This window comes from Coffea eugenioides, chromosome 4 (genome assembly GCF_003713205.1).
Source record: "Coffea eugenioides isolate CCC68of chromosome 4, Ceug_1.0, whole genome shotgun sequence".
In the NCBI taxonomy this organism is placed as follows: Eukaryota; Viridiplantae; Streptophyta; class Magnoliopsida; order Gentianales; family Rubiaceae; genus Coffea; species Coffea eugenioides.
In genome coordinates this window covers 6,789,496-6,807,562 of record NC_040038.1, presented here as the reverse complement: position 1 = coordinate 6,807,562, position 18,067 = coordinate 6,789,496, and the positions used below count along the sequence as shown (strand labels likewise).

At 35.1% G+C, this 18,067-nt stretch overlaps 1 protein-coding gene across 1 annotated transcript; it reads right to left on the bottom strand.

The window, feature by feature from the left end:
* Nucleotides 1–11,796: 11,796 nt before the first annotated feature.
* Nucleotides 11,797–16,328, bottom strand: LOC113768892 (protein NLP4-like). Its single transcript, XM_027313400.1, has 3 exons — nucleotides 16,139–16,328; nucleotides 15,516–16,034; nucleotides 11,797–12,499 (listed from the first exon to the last, which is right to left on the bottom strand). The coding sequence occupies exons 1-3, from the start codon at nucleotides 16,326–16,328 to the stop codon at nucleotides 12,012–12,014; spliced, it is 1,197 nt and encodes a 398-aa protein (XP_027169201.1). The 3' UTR covers nucleotides 11,797–12,011.
* Nucleotides 16,329–18,067: the final 1,739 nt, after the last annotated feature.

Genomic DNA, 18,067 nt, shown 5'->3' with positions numbered 1-18,067 from the left:
GTTGAGTTGAATTGTCCCCATGCTTGAGGGCAAGCATGATTCAGGTGTGGGGGGAATTGATAGGGTATAATTTGTTAGTAATTTTATTATTAATTTCCCCTTCTATCCCTGACAAATATTGTGTTAATTGCTGGTATTTACTCATATTTGGTACTTGGAATCAATTTCAGGAGTGAAGCAGAAATATTACCAAATGGAGGGACTTTCTAGAGCATATTACTAAGGGTCAATTCAGTTGGGCCTAGCATTGGTAATTCATCTTCTCAATGTGGGGGGCCCATGGAATAAAGATCACTAGTCATTTGGCCAAAAGGAGGCAACGTACAAAAGCTAAGAAAAACTAAGAAGAAAGGCGCAGCTTGTGTCCAATTGGTGGGGACCAGAGACCATATAGCCTTAGTCAACTTCCTTTTGCTGGGATAAGTAGAGACGTACAGGAGCAAAAAGGGAACATCTCTTCTTACGGCTTTTATCTCTAGTTTTTAGTTTATCTTTTAGTTTAGTTTTTAGCCTAGTCTTTAGTTTTTTCTTTCCTTCTCCTGACTGGCCTCTGACACACGCCAGGTGTTCGACAATATTCCCCAACGGGAAAAACACCTTTTATTCCTTGCTTCCTAATAGAAAATGCAATGGCTTTGCAATTTATTAATTCGTGTGGTGATTTCATTATGCGGCGTGGCTAAGCCTTCCATCTAGTCAAGGGTCAACTCGACGGCGCAGTCCCGAAAATCTGTGAGATCTAATTAGTTTTCACGTGTTCCTTTATTTATTAATATTTGCACGTTGTCTGCTTGAATTTTCATGGGATTATTTTATTAATTGGATGTCAAGGGCCCGATGTTCAATGTGATTTATTAATCTCGTGCCAATTTAGTCAATTAAATCCGTAATTGTTTGATTGACTAATATTAGTGGCAACTGGTGTGTTTACACATTAGGGGAACGTGCGATCTAATTTAAATAACCCTCGTAGCGTGTTATTGATTAGGGTTAGGTTTTTCTAGTTATTAATGCAATTGGAAAATTACTTCCTATGGTCGTACCTAGGAGTATTTGCTGATTAGGGGTAATCAACGGTCGTACCTTGGTTATCAATAATTTAAGGAAAAATTGGTCGTCAGACTATAACTAGCCTATTAATAAATTAAGTGAACCTCTCTTGCGTCAATGATCGGATACATGGACTGTGCCTGAGTAGTTGTATCCTTGACTAGAATTTATTTATTCCTGATTAAATTCCTGCTATACTTGTGCTAGTTATTTATTCATTTTAGTCAAAATTGTTTAATTGTTTTTAGTTTCATTCCGGTGAAATCTTCCCTTATCAATTGGATTTTAAAAGAGACAGATATCTCCAGTCCCTGAGGAGACGACCCTACTTGCCACTGTCTACTATTCAGTAATTTCTGCCAACTAATTAATTCTGGTATATCGGGTTAAGCAAACTCTTCGGGAACAGGGTGAATCAAGTAACCCATTGCACACCTAGAGTCCCTGCTCCAGTACCTAGGATTAATTATTGACTGTTTTTAGTGGTAGCTAGGTTCTATATTTATTATTATTATTGCACAGGTTCGGCACCTGTCAATGACTCTAGGAGATGGAAAAAGTGATTAATTGCAACCAATTTCTGGTTTGGAAGAAAAATTGGAAAGTTAGGGTTCTTGGTTCTTCATTCTGCCCGGTTTTGTAGCTCCTAGTTAGCGGCCGAATTAGCCTTGGATTAAAACATGAAAGTTGTAGGGAATAATATTTTAGAGGTGCCTGCAAAATTTCAGGTCAATCGGAGTAGTGTAGCTTGAGAAAAGTCAAAATTACCCTTGCTGTCCTGGTTTTACCCGAAATTGAGAATTGCTTCTGTAATTGGTTGTTTTGGTTAGGAATGCTTCCGAATTGGATGTTGAGGTCTTCTGATGAATTGTATCCCTATTTCTAAGATTTCGGATGGCTTTGGAATTTCTGGATTTGGACTTAGGCAGCCTGTTTTATGATGTTTACACCAGAACGCGTTTTGTGAATCTATTTTTCCGGTTCTGGTGTAGTATCTTGCATTTTTGACCTGGTTACACGCGAAACTGGACAGAGTTGCCTTCTGTAATATTGTAGCCCTATCTCTTAGCGTCGAAACGGTGGGTCTTTCACCCTCATCCGATAATCGTAGTGTCTTAGGTGCCATTATCGTTAAATGAGGTCAAAAACTATTTTTTTTTCAGGGCTAAAGCTAAATCTTTTCCGGATTTTTCTGGTTTCCTCTAATGCTTATGTATGCTTATGGAACCCTCTTTCAGTAGTATTTGGCATTGGTTTATGACTTGTAATCGAGTCTTATTGTGCTTATTGGAATATTTTAGGGCTTGACTTTCATTTCCGGTCATTTTCCTAGCTAAATTCCGTACTTGAATGACTTTCAGCCTAGTGAACGGCTTTTGGAAATGAAATTTTTGAGATGTTGGGACTGATTTGAGGAAATAATGAAGCCATTAATGGTTGGAAAATAGGTAAACACAAGGGATTTGCTGCCAAATTTTTCTTGAAGGCTAGTTGGATTCCGACTTGTCTTTGGTCCAAGTGCTTTTTGCCGCAAAATTTTATAACCCTTTTTAGTTTAGTTTTGCGTTTGGTTTATGAAACCCTAGATATTTTCGACCATCAGTCCAAATGCCCCGTTTCGCTTTAAAGTCATTTTTATGCGTTTTACTCATCATTTATTGGGTTTCTTCGATTTCACCTAATTGGTTGTGCTATATTCTTTCTCGTTGAATCTTAGGTTTTCTCGGTGATTAAGGATACTATCCAGAAGGATATTTTGCACGTTATTTTGCATAGTTAGGTGAGTGTTCCTTGGTTGTTATGTTTCTTGATTATATGGCTTGTATATATGACTGATAACATGTTAAACGCTTTCAATGATTAGCCAAAACGAGTTTTCTAGGCGAGTGTGTACTTTATCGCACTCAGCCTAAATGATTGTGAAATTTTCAATGATTGAACGATTGAAATGTTACTTGCGCATGAATGTAAGCCTTTTTGGCTGAACTGGCCACTGCCCTTGTTACCGATCGACTCGAGCCAGAAGCGGACTCGGTCGGGCGATATGGTGACCTGGGTGAACATTTGGTATACTCGAGTATTACCTTGTAGGTTGGTGGAGCCTGGCCAATTTCCAAGAGGGGGTGAATGAAATGAACGAATGAACGAACAAACGAGGGTTTATTTATAAAAATGAAATTTTCAAATGATTGGAGGAATAAGGGGAAATGTCAGGAAAATGAATGAATGATCGAATGAATTGCTCCCTGTGAGCCGTATCCTTTTCATGAATGTTTTATCGCTTTCCATTGTAAATGTTTCGTGAAGTGGTGATATTCCATGTTAGTGTATTGGATTGATTGTTTTATTATGTGTTCGGAACCTCACTGAGCTTTTAGCTCATCCCTTAAATTTTATTTTCCTTAACAGGGGAAGGCACGCAAGGATGAGAGTTTGGTATAGACTCGTTTTGTCTAGCTCTTTGTTTTTGTAGTGGTTCTCGCCCTAGTGCTTGGCACGGGCTGGTTGTATGGAGAAGTGAGAACCTTTGTATATTTGATGGTTGTACTTTTGAGATAGCAATGTATAAAATTTTGTTTTAAATTTTGGATCCTTGTTTTGCTCTTTCTGGTGGTTTTATTTCTGATTTTCTTGAGTGAACGACTGAGTCCCGGCGAGAGCTGGGCAGGCGGTCCGCCGAACCCTTTGGTTCGCCTTAGGGGGAGGTGGGGCTGTCACACCTTGAGCAAGAACTCGCCACCAATGGCAAAGCCAAATTCAGTGAAGCCAATGATCAGGTAGCTTTCAACTTCCTAGCTCGATCCCTCTACGGTGCAAACCCAGCCGACTCACAACTCGGCCGTGACGGCCCTAAATTCATCAGAAAATGGGTGGTTTCCTAGCTTCATCCCATCCTGAAGGTCGGCCTCCCCAACATCCTCGAAGACCTGTTGATCCACACCTTCCCTTTATTCCCGGCTCTATTACCCGCAATTGAATGAAAGTGAAAAGATTTTTATTAAAGTGTGAAGGGTAAAGTAGGCATATCAGGTGAAAGTTTGTGGTTGAAATCTATTTTTCGCAAGAAACATGCGCCTTTCCAGTGCATTTAAGACAAACGCAATACATTTGACGATTTCCATCGACTTTTCAGAATAATTCAAAGCATGGGGTGCCGATGCGTATGGTATGAAACCACAGGGGGCTTTTCTGTATGATAGCTATACCACAGGGGGCTTTTTTGTTGTTAACCCAAAAACTAATGATACATTTCTCATTTTATATCATGCTAACAGCAGAGGATCTTGAATCTTTGGTAAGTTTAATGTAACTTACATTGTAGTCACTACAATCCATACATTACATTACTACTTCCTACTTCATATAATACATACATTTCTTTCCACCTTATTTCACAGATACTCGTTGGTGATATACCAACATATATACAAACAAATGAAATAGGACTCATCAACTGCTATCATACTAAAACTCGATGGATCTTCCAGCTAGAAGGGATACAATTGACAAAAGGTTGGCAAATATTTGCACGCAAATATTTCTTACATGAAGGAAGTATTGTGCTCTTCACCTTCCTGAACGAAAACAATTATCATATCCAACTCTTTGACAGAGACTTCATCCAGCACTCATCATTAAACCTCTCTAGCAATCATAATTAAGCATCTCCATGACAACTTATTACCCATAACAATTATATTATGCTAAATTATGTATCTTCGATGTAACAAAATCAGAATTTTACCACCAGCTATTACATTTCTCTCACCATGCTACTTGAGGAAATTTACAACATTACCAACCGTTCTACTTTACTATAACAAAAATTCATATACAAATATTTACAATCATAACGCTACATATACCTACACAAAAATGTACATGCACCTTAAAAAACATTTTATCTTCACACATAACACACAATGAATATAAATTTCCTATAATATATACATCAACAAATATATAATTTTTCTATAATATATATATCGACAAAAAATTTATATATCTAATCAATACAAATCAATTGTACCATTTTGTATTAAATTCCACTAAAACAACTAATTGTTTTTAAAAATATAAAATAATCATTGTTTTTAAAAATATAAAATAATTTCAAATAATTATTTCAAAAATTAAAATAATCAATTCTTACTTGAATAATATTTCAAAAATTAAAAAATTTAAAAATATGCGACTGAAAACCAAAATAAAAAAACACTAACTTTTCTCTAAAATTATAACAAAAATAAGCAAACTACCAACAATTTACATACAAATACTTAAAACCACATCCTCATATATACAAAGAAAAATATACATGATACAACTTTAAAAAAATCATATTAACGCGTTAATCACAAAACAAATACAAACACCACAAATATTGCAAACAAACAAAACTAGAAAAAATAAACATGCTAAAAGAATATTAAACAATCATACAACCTCAAATAAAATATCAAATAAACATATACATATATATATAAATAAATAAATAAAAATTTAACAGACAAATAAAACCACAAAAAATATAAAGCTATATAAAATTAAACCATTATATCACCTAAAATAAAATACTAAACTCACACACATACAGACACAGACACATATATAAATACATATATAGTATTACAAAATATACTATCTTTTTTACTAAATCAATATCATCTTTACTTATCAAAAAAAACATACTTAATTAATAAACACATATTTTACCAAGCTACAATATAAAATTATTCCAAATCATCAATTTATCTCATCACAGAGCAACCAAACTATATCAAAATTTGCCAAAAAAATACCTATTATCTATTTATTTTTCAAGAAAATTCCCATTCTTTTGTATCATTTCCATAAATTATTCCACTACAGCAATGCACACATCCACATCCAACCTATCCAAATTATGAAAATATCATAATCCTAAAATACATAAACTACCAACAACCAGAGTACAATAAAACGCTTTCAATATAATTCTCCCCCTAATTTTCCATCCTATCAACTTTAAAAAAAATAACTTATATTCTATTAATTTAAATAATATTTGCTTCTTCCTAAATTAAAATCAAAAAACAAAATTTTTTAAAACCAATATTATCCATCAAATCTTTATATCACATTAATTTTAAAAAAGGCAATACAAAGCACTTCAATTTTACTATATCTATTTATAAATAAATCAATCCAATATATCACCTCTCTATTCACTGCTCCAACTCCATTATCATACAATATACCCTAAATCTATATTATTAAATAAATTTTATATTACTCTAAAATAGTCAATAATGGACACCCCGCGAAACGAGCGGGGCACCAGGCCTAATTTTAATCAAGGCACAATGAATGCGCCCGCTTAGAGATGGCAATTGGGTCGGGTGCTCAGGGGGCTACTAGAGGGGTTAGAGAATTTTCCCCTCCGCCGTTAAAAAATGAGACGGGGTTAGGGGTGCACACAAGACGAACCAAATCAAATTTTGATCTAATCGAACAGAGTTTCAACTTAGTTTTATGAAAGTCGAACTCAAATTCGAGCTCAACGAGCTCTCAATATAAAATTCAAGTTCAACTCAAATTCGAGTGGATTTCGAGCTTAAAAAAATAAAAAATTATTTTATTTTTAAAAATGAATAAAATAATAATTTTTTAACAAATAATAAAATATTAGGGATATATATGTGTAATTTTACTATTAAAATAAAAAATAATATATATATATATAATCGAGTCGGCTGGCGAGTTAACAAGCTGAATAGCTTTGAACTCGAGTTCGACTTGGTTAGCTCGAGCTCGGGCTTGAATTGCTCGCAAGCGAGTCGATTTGTTTGTAGCCCTAGGCAGGATTTCCTCTCTTCCTTAAAAATCGAGACGGGGATGTGTGTCTATATATATATATATATATAATATTTTATTTAATTAGTTACAAACTTATAATAATAATATTATTAGTTATAAGTATTATATAATGTATATTAGTATATATAATATAATTAATATTATCAATTATACTAATAGCTATACATGTCTACTAATGAAAATTATTAATTAGTTATGCTAAATTTACTAATGCATTTATACTAAATTTCTAATTACAGTTAACACGATAACAATATTTTTCTAAAAAAATACAATAATGATTTAGTGTTTGTATTTGGTTAAAAAGTAAAAATTTGACTATTTTAGTTGTATTTGTCTCATCATATTCGATTGTATTCAAATAATTTTTGTTTGATTGTTTTTAAGGATTTCATTATAATGGATAATGACTTTGTGATATATTGGCATTTAAGTACTTGATTCTTGGCTAAAATTTAGCTACAATATAATTATAGGGTAAATTTTTATTATCCCCTGCCGCGAAGCGAGGCCCGCCCCATTGCCATTCATAGTCTTGTTGCACTAGATATGCTAAAGAAATTGGGAGACTTGTAAATTTAGTAGTATTATTTTGCGTACCAATCCTATATTTGGTAATGCCAAATATTTGACTCTCTCAAAATATAACGAGAAAGCTTAGTTGAATGAAATTGAACGGTAAAGGATTTTATTCTAAACAAAGCAAGTTGGAGTCTTCTAGGCTGAGGAAACCTTGGTTTAGTAATTACGGTTGAGATTCCATGGTCTAAAAGTTTCAGGGTAAAGGCTTTCAATCTCACCCCTCCCTTGTTGAGAAAAAATAAAAATAAAAATTAGAGGCCCACAAATTAGAGATCCTAAGTTTAATATTCTCCTTTTCTTTCTCAGCTTTTTAATTTTCACTTCTCGTGACTAATTAAAAAAATAAAGTAGTTGGAAGTTTTAATCAAATATCCAAACAAGATAATCAAGGACCGGTGTGGTAATTCGTTGTAGTAATTAAAGCAAACTTGTTTAGATAAGCAATACCGCCATATACCTTAAACTCAAATTGCAAATGGGTCATATATGCAATTGTCTTCCTCCTTATTATGTCCTTCCGGTGCTCGAGACTTTTTCTTGCTTAGGGAGTTTCGGTTCTCAAGTGATCTGTGACTTGGCAAGAGAGGAGGTTTGATATTTGATTGAAAATATTGTTTGAACATATTATTTCTCTCAAGGATCTTCATGCTTGCATTCCCCTAGTTGTTGGTATGTTCTTCGGCCTAGAAGTTTCAAAATTGCCGAGTGTCCAAAATCTTGGCCGGATAAGACTAGTTGTTGGGAGGTTGGAAGCCATTGCTTGGTATTGAATTACGAAAAAAAAAAAGGGAAGGGAGAAAAGGCCAAAAGGTTGAGGAGAAGTATATACTTGTTATCATACTTGTTGGCATACTAAATCAAATCTGAAAAATAGAAGTTTATTTAGGAGTGTTTTAGTCAAGTTAAATTTTTAGTAGTTTAGCTTTGTTAGAGTCAAGTTATAGTAGTTTTAGTGTTTAGGAATTGATAATTTATTCGGTAATTTATTGTGATTATAAGGCTTATTTACTAAATCGTCTATTCTATAAATAGGAAGTCTTATATCGGTTGATAAGAGTGTAATTTAAGAACCTTTGTTATTATAGGGTGTGATTAATATATCATTATTGGTATTATTCATTCTTTTCCACAGACATACTTGTATGCATGCATGCCTGTAAATTGTTTTCCCACATATACATTGGTCTTATAAAATCTATTTCCTATAATATTTTGGTGGAACATTTTTAGGGTTCTACATTACTCGAGGAGGAAGGTTTTTGGAAACGTCAAACAAGGTTGGAAGCTGAAGAAAAGAAAACAAGAAAAGCACAACACCTGAATAGACAACCGGCCGGAGTAGTTGTAGTTCCTCATGCTAATAAATCCACCATAAATATGGTTTTGACTTCCGGACTATGGCTATTGGCCTTCTACAGCTGAAAATTGAAACTTGAAATTGCTCTTCAATTCTTCAAACTCAAACTAAGCACCTTCAACTCGAGCACTTGCTTTCTCTTGCTGTACTCTATGCTTTGTATTTGCTCCTATTTTTTGGTCTCAAATTTCATCTCTCACGAGTCCGGATTAATTATCCACGAAACGAACCTGTCATGTTCACTTGCTCCACACTTTCTTCTTGGATCATTGGGCACATGTCTGTTGAATGACCCACACCAGTGCAAATCCCACACACCTTGGCCTGAGATGCGTTCCCTACAGCCAGTTGCCTAACAAACGAGGTTAACTCCGTCAACTGCTGCTGGATAGAGGATATCTCTACCTCATTCACCTTGCGTATCGGGACATCTTCCCTCGTACCAAACCAGATTTTAGTTCAAACGGAGTGCTATCATCTAAACTTGGAAAAGTAATGCACAAAGGCTGTTGATTTAAGTTTGGAGCAGCAAACTACCTTAAAGTCCGGGCATTAGCCATAGTGACTTCTTCTCGATCCGAATCACTTGAAGAATCACCAAACGAATCTGTTGGTTCCGCTTCTAGCTCAGGTCTCTGAGATGCAGCACTGGAGTGCTCTTCTCTAATTTGTCTGATTTCTTTTCTTGTTCTACGCGCAGTCTTCTCTACCTCGGGATCGAAAATTAATTCACATGTACGAGAAGAACGAGGCATACACTCAAAAAGTACCAAAAAATTAGAACAAAAATTGAATTTAAAAAGAAACAAATATTAACGCCAGTTCCCGGCAACGGCGCCAAAAATTGACAGGTTGTCGAAGCCTGTACAATAGCAAAATTAAACCTAATTGCCAAATAATGTAACCAAAAGCCGATTCCAGGTACTGGAGCAGGGACTCTAGGTGTGCAGTGGGTTACTTGATTCACCCTGTTCCCGAAGAGTTTGCTTGATTCGATATACCTGAATGGAATGACTTTTCACAAAGAATTATTAATTTGTATACAAGGCAAGTAGGGTCGTATTCTCAGGGACTGGGGATATTTGTCTCTTAAGAAATCCAAAGTAACACAGGGGGGTAATTTTGTAGGAACGATGACAATCAAATAAATTCAAATAAGAAAATAAAAATAAATAACTAACTAGAAATTAAATAACAATTCACTGAATTTAGAGTAACAATAATTAAAGGTCTAAATCAATTAAAACAAGAAAATAATTAAAAATAAAATAAAATAAAATAGACAACTAAAAATCAAGGTAATAATAATAATTAAAAATCTAGCCAAGAAATAACTTCAGCAATGATTCACCTAATTGATCATCGATGCACGTGCAATTCCAATTATTTATCAGTAAATAGGTTATAACTGCCAAACAAGCGATGACAGTCAACCCCTCCTTACTGTGTCGGTGATCAAGGTACGCCCGTTAATCATTGCTCTAATTGGGAAACAATTCTAGGTACGCCCGTAAGATTTAATTCCCCAATTACCTTACGTATTAGAAGAGCCCTATTCTAACCAAGTAATACACTACCAGGGTTATTTCAGATTAGCCCGCGTATCCCCCTGACACGAATCTAATCACGCCAGTTGTCACTAATTCACGGTAATTAAACAATTACGGATTTAATGCCCCAATTGACAATAGATCATCAAATTAACTAATCATCCGAATCCAAGACAATCAATTAATTAAATAACCATAAACATAGCAATCAAGGAATATGCGAATACCAATAAATAAAAGAGAAAGATAAAATTAAATCGATCTCACAATTTTTAGACAACTCAAAGCATCCGTTGCTTCCTGACTAGAGTGAGGAAATTAGTTCATATCTGATGAACTGAGTCCACAGGAAGTTAAAACAAGAGTCGTGGCCATTGTCATAAAAATTGGGAAAATGCAATTCGCTCCAATCAAGAAAAGATAGCAAAGTTACAAGAGGTAGCCCTCTGTTTCACTTCGGATGACATACGAAAAAGCAAAAGCAATTGCCAAGAGTTTAGATGAAGAAAAGTCAAGGTTTTCCCAATTTAGCTCCTGACATCCGTAGATGAATCCCACTACCACAAGCTAAGGAAGAAAAGTCAAAGCTAAAGGAAAAAGGAAAGAAAACATAGTGCTAACTCTCTGCTACCCTTTTGTTCCTATACTAATTGCTATTTTCTCATCCCTCTTCTGATGCCTCTCTCCATGCGGCGGCTCTTAGGGAAAAGAACCCTCGCATCTTTGGTTCAGCCGTTGCCAAAAGAAAGGGCCAAAGTTTTCTTCTTTTCCAAAATTGCCTCTCGGATAAGCACTGCTACTTGCATTCATTTTCTGTCAAATTGGCACTTGTTATCATATTTTTATTCTACTCCCTGAAATAATTGCAAATTACGAAAAGTGAGTAGAATCTAATAATTAATCCACATCAGGTCAGGTAATAAGGGAAATTAATAATAAAATAAATGATAAAATTGCACCCTATCAGTAATTAGCAACGATTTGCTGGCATTCCAAGCCTCCAGCAGTTTTTCTTTCAACTTCCACTTTGTAGGCCTTGCACTGGTCTTGTCATTGGCACCTTTTGGACCTCAAAATATATTCCCAGTGGACAGACAAAAGTCGGATTGTTTCTAGAGTTACTGCATTCTTCATTGCCTTACCTTCTCTGTCCTCTATACCTAAAACTTAATTCTGGGACTTTCAATGCGATTTTCCAAACAAGATTATCTTCTCCGGCATGTATCATATGTTTTATGTGGTCAAAGTAGGTTCTGTATTTTATTATATCAAAAATTGGTAGAAAATTTTCACATGATACAGAGCTGCCACTTTCAGGTATAATAAATCAAAAATTTTATACCATATCATGAAACAGAGTTGCCACTTTCACCATCAGGCTTCGATTAGGCACAAAAATGGGCACTAGCTGGTGCCAGTGTAGTTGCCCTGTTATGATAAGGCAGTAAAAATAATTACAAATACACTTTTACGGATCTAATCTCAAGGCTTCAATCACTAATTGAATAACGCAAAACGTAGCAAATGTAAAAGAATGGGGCCATGGACATTTCCTTTTTGGTGAAAACATTCATCGTTCCTTGGTAGTAGTGTGTTTCTTTTTCCCTTTTTGTTTAGGATGGAGCATCATCACTGTGAGTGATAGACACTTTGATTGTATTCTTACCCATTGATTCCATAGTCCTCAAGTCTGCATCGCAGGTTATCAATATCCAGTCATCATCTTCATCCAAATACCAAAACTTGAAATCTCCAACTTTTAACTTGAGCCTTGATGCTGCTTCCATCTCCATATCTACCAACCGTGACGAAAATCGAAGTTGAAACTTAATCTTTTTTATCTCTCCATATGCAGCTTTTATCATCATGAAGCTATCCTTCGCTATTGTTGCAGCTTGTGAGGAATTGTGCTTGCTGGAAGTTGTACCTTCTTGAGAAGACACATTAGGATGTGAGACCTCCTGACCATATTCTGCATTAGGTATTTCGCGGTTTTTGTTGGATTCAGTGCTTGTAGCAGAGCAAGTGCCCTGGTTTCCCTTGCGCGGCCACCTTGGGATGCCAAATTTCCTGCATTTCCTCTTGAGCGTGGATGGACTCACTGAAAATTGGGAATAGGAAATCATATATGCAGCATTGAGCTAAAAAGATGGCCAGATAAATTGTCAAGTGCACCAGAAGTTTTCAGAGAACATCTGAATGTAATATGGACTAGAAATTGTTTCTGCATAACATGAGAAATGTTGGATGAAAATTGCGAGGCATATGTCTTTTGTTTGAAACAGTACATGTCTAAAAACACATATGACTTTCTAGACACATTTGATCTTTTATGCTTGGTGAGATGTGATTCTTGGAGATCCAAGAAATGCAATATAGCATTCTATCAGGATTGATGTCTATATGATTTGTAATAGGCACCATATACTTTCATAAGTATATAGTCAAGATTACAATGACAAACTAGACATAGTATACACATGATTTTGTGTATACCAAGAGGGATGGTATTGATGCCCAAATATTCTTAATCACTAATGATAGAACCTCAATTCAACGCTAGATATAACGTCTACTCTTGAATTCAATGACCGAAAGTACATCATTCTAGTGATTAGTGCGCTATATTAAATTTAAACATCTTAAGGTAGAATAGTGCATATTATTCTCACCTGTATAAGGTGAGTGAGTTGTTTGACTCTTAACAAATCTGGAAAATGCTACTAATGGTGAGGCATTAAGATGTCGCCTATATGAATCTAAGTTTGGCAAACATCAAAGTTTAAGGGCTTCACTTTGAAACATTCATGAAAGAACATGGATATAAGGCCTATAAATGTATTATTTTATAGAATTAGTCTTTGTGTATAAAATCTACATGTGTTGTATTCATGAGACTTGTCTAACATACAAGTGTTTCAAAACTTGCCTACCATCTTGTATTAACTTGTTACAAAGAACTTTCACCTAGATAGTGGTTCAATCGAAAGACATCATTATTTATGCAGAAGATTTCAGAAAAATCTGTGATCTTCAAGTACATTTTCAATCTTTTGAAAATGGCGGGGAATTGTTGGATATTATCAAAAGAAATGAAAGGTTACAAGATAAATGTTCATACGAGTGTTACAATTGTTCTAGCACCCTCACAATAGAGGCAACCACTTAAACAATGAAAGGTTATCACTTGGATAATTGTAACCAATATGTGACATTTCCTAGTTTATAAAGAGATCAATTGAGGGTTAATTTGTTGCAGAAAATCATTCTATTAATGCTAGATATTCTGTAAAAGTACATCAAACACTTCTTCATTAGGATCTTGAACATCAATATAAAGTATAATCAAGACAAACTTCATTTCATTCTAAAGGGAATTCATCTATGGTATTGTACTAAATAGAGAACGAATTTAACTTAAAGAAAAGTGAATCTAATTCATGACTTGAAACCAATTTCTTGTTATTCATTACGAATTTATATTCCTCCAATTTGCACCAACAAATAATTTGAGTTTATATTACTCTAATTTGCACCAACAGATAACTCGCCATCTGTCAATTCACCTTTAGGATTTAGATTTAACCTAGCAAAACAGTTTGGTGTCAAACCATAAGTATCATTGCCGCCATGTTAAAAACTCAAATTTGGCAACATGAGGATTTTCCAATTAGCCGAATTTATACTTCTTTTACAACCAACGTTCAATAGCCCAAGAATCCCCCTAGTTCAATGTCTACATATACTTTGGTGGCCAATGCTCATAAGCAAATTCCATTTCAACTCTTGAAAAAGCATTGGACTTGATGAACTTTTGAGCCTCACACACTTTAAGCTCGAACACGAGTTCATTAAGTTTTTCCAGCTATTCGAGTTGAAACTAATGATTGAACAAAGTTTGCAAGTAGCTGGATGGAGCTCAACTCACTTGCAAGTAAATAGAAAACTATGGATCTCTATGAATTTGATATTTTTTTCAAAAATCATTTTTATATTTAGAGCCCAAGGTAATAATTCTAAAAAGACACACACACACAAAATCTCAAATGTTAACTTACAAAAATACCCCCAAAAAAAAGAGAGCAAACCCTATCACATTTTTTTATTCCACCAACCATAGTTATTAAACCCCGCCCGGTCCGGCGGTTCGACCGGTCAACCCGGTGAACCGGACATTAAACCGGGCCGGTTCTCTAATTAGATCGTTTAAGCAAGAGAACCGTTGACTTTTCAACTACCCGGCAGTTCAATCGGATTAAATCGGAAACCCGGCCGATTTTGTGGGGCAACCGATTTTGAGGAAAAAATGTATTTCCAAGCCTCTGCTTGGAGTCAAACCCAAGACCTTTGGTCTTGTTTATGAAGCACTCACTACCAGGCCACTTTATCACTCGTTCATTAATGGCCGTTCTTATGCTATATGAACATTTTGTTAATTTTATCTTTTTTTTTAATTCTCCAAAACAAATTTATTTAGAATCTTTTAATAAAACTCATGACCCATATATTCTATAAATTATGAAATAGATTTCAAAAATAACATATTACATAATTTATTTTAAAGACAAATATTGTTTTTAATAATTTTTTGCACTTAAAATTCGTAAATAACCTAGATAATTACAGTAAACATATAAAATTTTACACTTGAAATTTGGTGGATTACTAATTAAGTTTATATTTTGTTGATTCTTATATGAATTAAATATTCTATAGCAAATTAAATTAAATGAATATTTGTTATAACATTATTTATTACAATTTATATCATATATCATATATCAAAATTTATAAGATATAATATTTAAATATATTTAGTGACCCACTGGTTCAACCACTCACCCACCGGTTGAACCAGTGACCCGTTGACCCACCTCCTTCGCCGGTCTTCTCTACGGGCCGAGTTTAATAACTATGCCACCAACCACTACCACCGCCACCCCCTCCGTCCTCCCTTCCCTTCCCCTCCCCTCCCCTCCCCTCCCCGCCTTCCTTCTTCTCCTTCCTCCCTTCCCTTCTCTTTCCCCCGCCTCCGCCTCCCCTTCCTTTCCCACCTTTGGCCGTGACCAGAAGGTCGCAAGTCACCTATACATCGTGAAATTTTAATACTTACTTACCTCTTATTGACTCTGCAGTTGAAACCAGCTCAATTACGCCAATACATTCTCCGGAATTGGGATCAAACACAGGCACAGCCATGTAGTCACTTATCTTACGGCCCATAGCCTCATCCCTTAAAGGATATTCCGAGTCCACGGAGAACTCCACGTTTGGGCTATATTCCGGCAGTCCACGACGAAAGACACGTGAAGGCGGACCTGTAAGAAGCACGCTTTCTCTTACTCCTCTGCCATTCCAGTCCACATCCACATAATCAGCACCACCATCACTACTGCTGCAGGTATTATTCGTACAGTAGTAACACTTCAGACACAGTTTTCTGTACGAACATAGCCCTTTCCTTAAGTAAGTCAACCCAAAAGGTTGATCTGAGCATTTCAGGAATCGCCGTCCCCCAATCATCACCGGCATCCAGAACTGAGCTAGCATCGCGCCATTGTACAAGAGATCTACATGCTGCAGCGCAATTGTGATCTTGTCCTTGACAATGGGAGGACGAAGTAAAGGTGGACCCACTATCCAAAAAAATTGTAATAATATTAAGTAAATATACAGGTTAACAAAAGGGGAAATTGATGGCAAAAAATCCACAAAAAAAAAAAAAAAATTTAACAGTTACCCTGGGAAAAGAGTGTTTGATGGCTATCTGATTCATCATCTTCCTCGTTCCAGAAAACACGAAAACTTTTGTGGGAGGTGCTGACGGACATGTGAAGTACAGTACCAATGTAATCCAGGAACTCCGATTTACCAAAAGTTCCGTCAACATCGTCAACGTCGTTGGGGGACCGCGTTCTAACTTCAGCCATGCCCGCCCTTGCACGGGCCGACGATGGCCGATTTTCCTGCTCCTGCGCCTAAATTGAGAGTCAACCGAAGTCTACTTTACTTTGCAACAGATTGACAAAAGGGAAAAATTGATGCGAATATGGTTGTATTAGTGGTCTTGAATTGACATATTTCTGGAAAGAAAAAAAAAAGAAAGAAAGATGAAGAGCTGAATATGTGAAGAGGCAATACTACAGCATTGATGCAATTTAATCTCGCCAATCATAAAGGATTAGAAGCTTAAGCTGCAATTAGTTTGTTCACAATTGTATATGCCTAAAATTTTCATCATAAATTTGATCAGATTAAGGAGGTATTTGATAAAATTGAAATTTGAAAACAAAATCCAAAATTTAAATTCATTGAGTTATTGAATTGTTAACTACTAAATTTGATACATTCAAATATCTATCATATTAAGTGATAAGTGAATAACTTGTCGGACCAAGTTTTACTTATCAAATTAAGTATCACTTAATTAATTCAATTCAGATGTTGTATTTTTTTTTTATCAAACGCAACCGAACATGTTAATAACTGAACTCATTAAATTTAAATATTGAATAGAGTTATCAAAGTATTACTTAAACTAAAACCACATTGATTCCAAAAGTGTCAATGCGTACTTTTTTACTCCAAATTAGCTGTAAAGTTCTAATTTTTTTCGTGGAAGGAGAACAATAAAATGGGACCCCCCCCCCCCCCCCCAACACAAACTTTTTTTTTCCCTTTCTTTCATAGCTTTCTCGTATATTACTTTCGAAACTAGGAAGAGTACTACGCGTTAAGGAACTCGAGTTTTCATACTTTGCAAGGATGACTATATCATCAAAAATGTAAAAACCACATTTGGAACGCTAGACAGGCGCTAAAGAACCCCGATCCCCAGTCCTTGCACCCTGAACCACTGAGCCCTGGGTTCAGAAAGGCGAGGAATTGACTGTCCAACTATATATGTTGATGAATTGTGGTAGTTTTCTAGTATACTACAGCTTCTTATATATTAGGTATTTTCTTTCAAAAATTTTATTATAGCTGTGCGTGTGAAAAACTTTCTACTGTAGATTGTTCGTTTGGATTAGATAATTTTGGAGATATATTTTGGCGTGTTTTTGAAATTTATAATTTTATTAAAATATTTTTTAAAAATTTTATTATTTTGATGGGAGGTGGGTAGAAGAAGAGAAAGAGGTGGTAGAGGTTCTTTAATTTTATATTATTATTATTATTATTATTGTTTGGTTAAGTGTATTTGAGATTGTGCTTTTTTAAAAAAAATTATTTTTTAAATTTGTTACCGTAAATTTCATAGACAAAAACAGCTTGTGGAGGAAACGAGAAATCTTAAAAAGTTAATGCATCTACCAACGAATTAATTAAGTTGGATCTTCAATCTTTCTAGCAATGTTAGTACTCTTTGGGCAGCTCTCTTATTCGTCAACTTGATGTATCTATCTCGTCAATATTAATTGCATGACCATTTTATGTCTATAATTTTGTGACTTAACTTGGGCTTTTTATTTAATTTTCTAGTTGTCATGTTTCATCAAACAATAGCTATTCTGAATTTTGAGTAGTTAAAAGTTAAAAGGAGCATATGTATGTGGGCATTAAGTGTAATTCTTTAGTGTTTAACGCAGCGCGGGAGCCCACAAAATCCAAAACCGTGTATGCAAGCATTGTGTGTAGGTCTTTTGAACCCTTGGCTGAGGACCTTGAG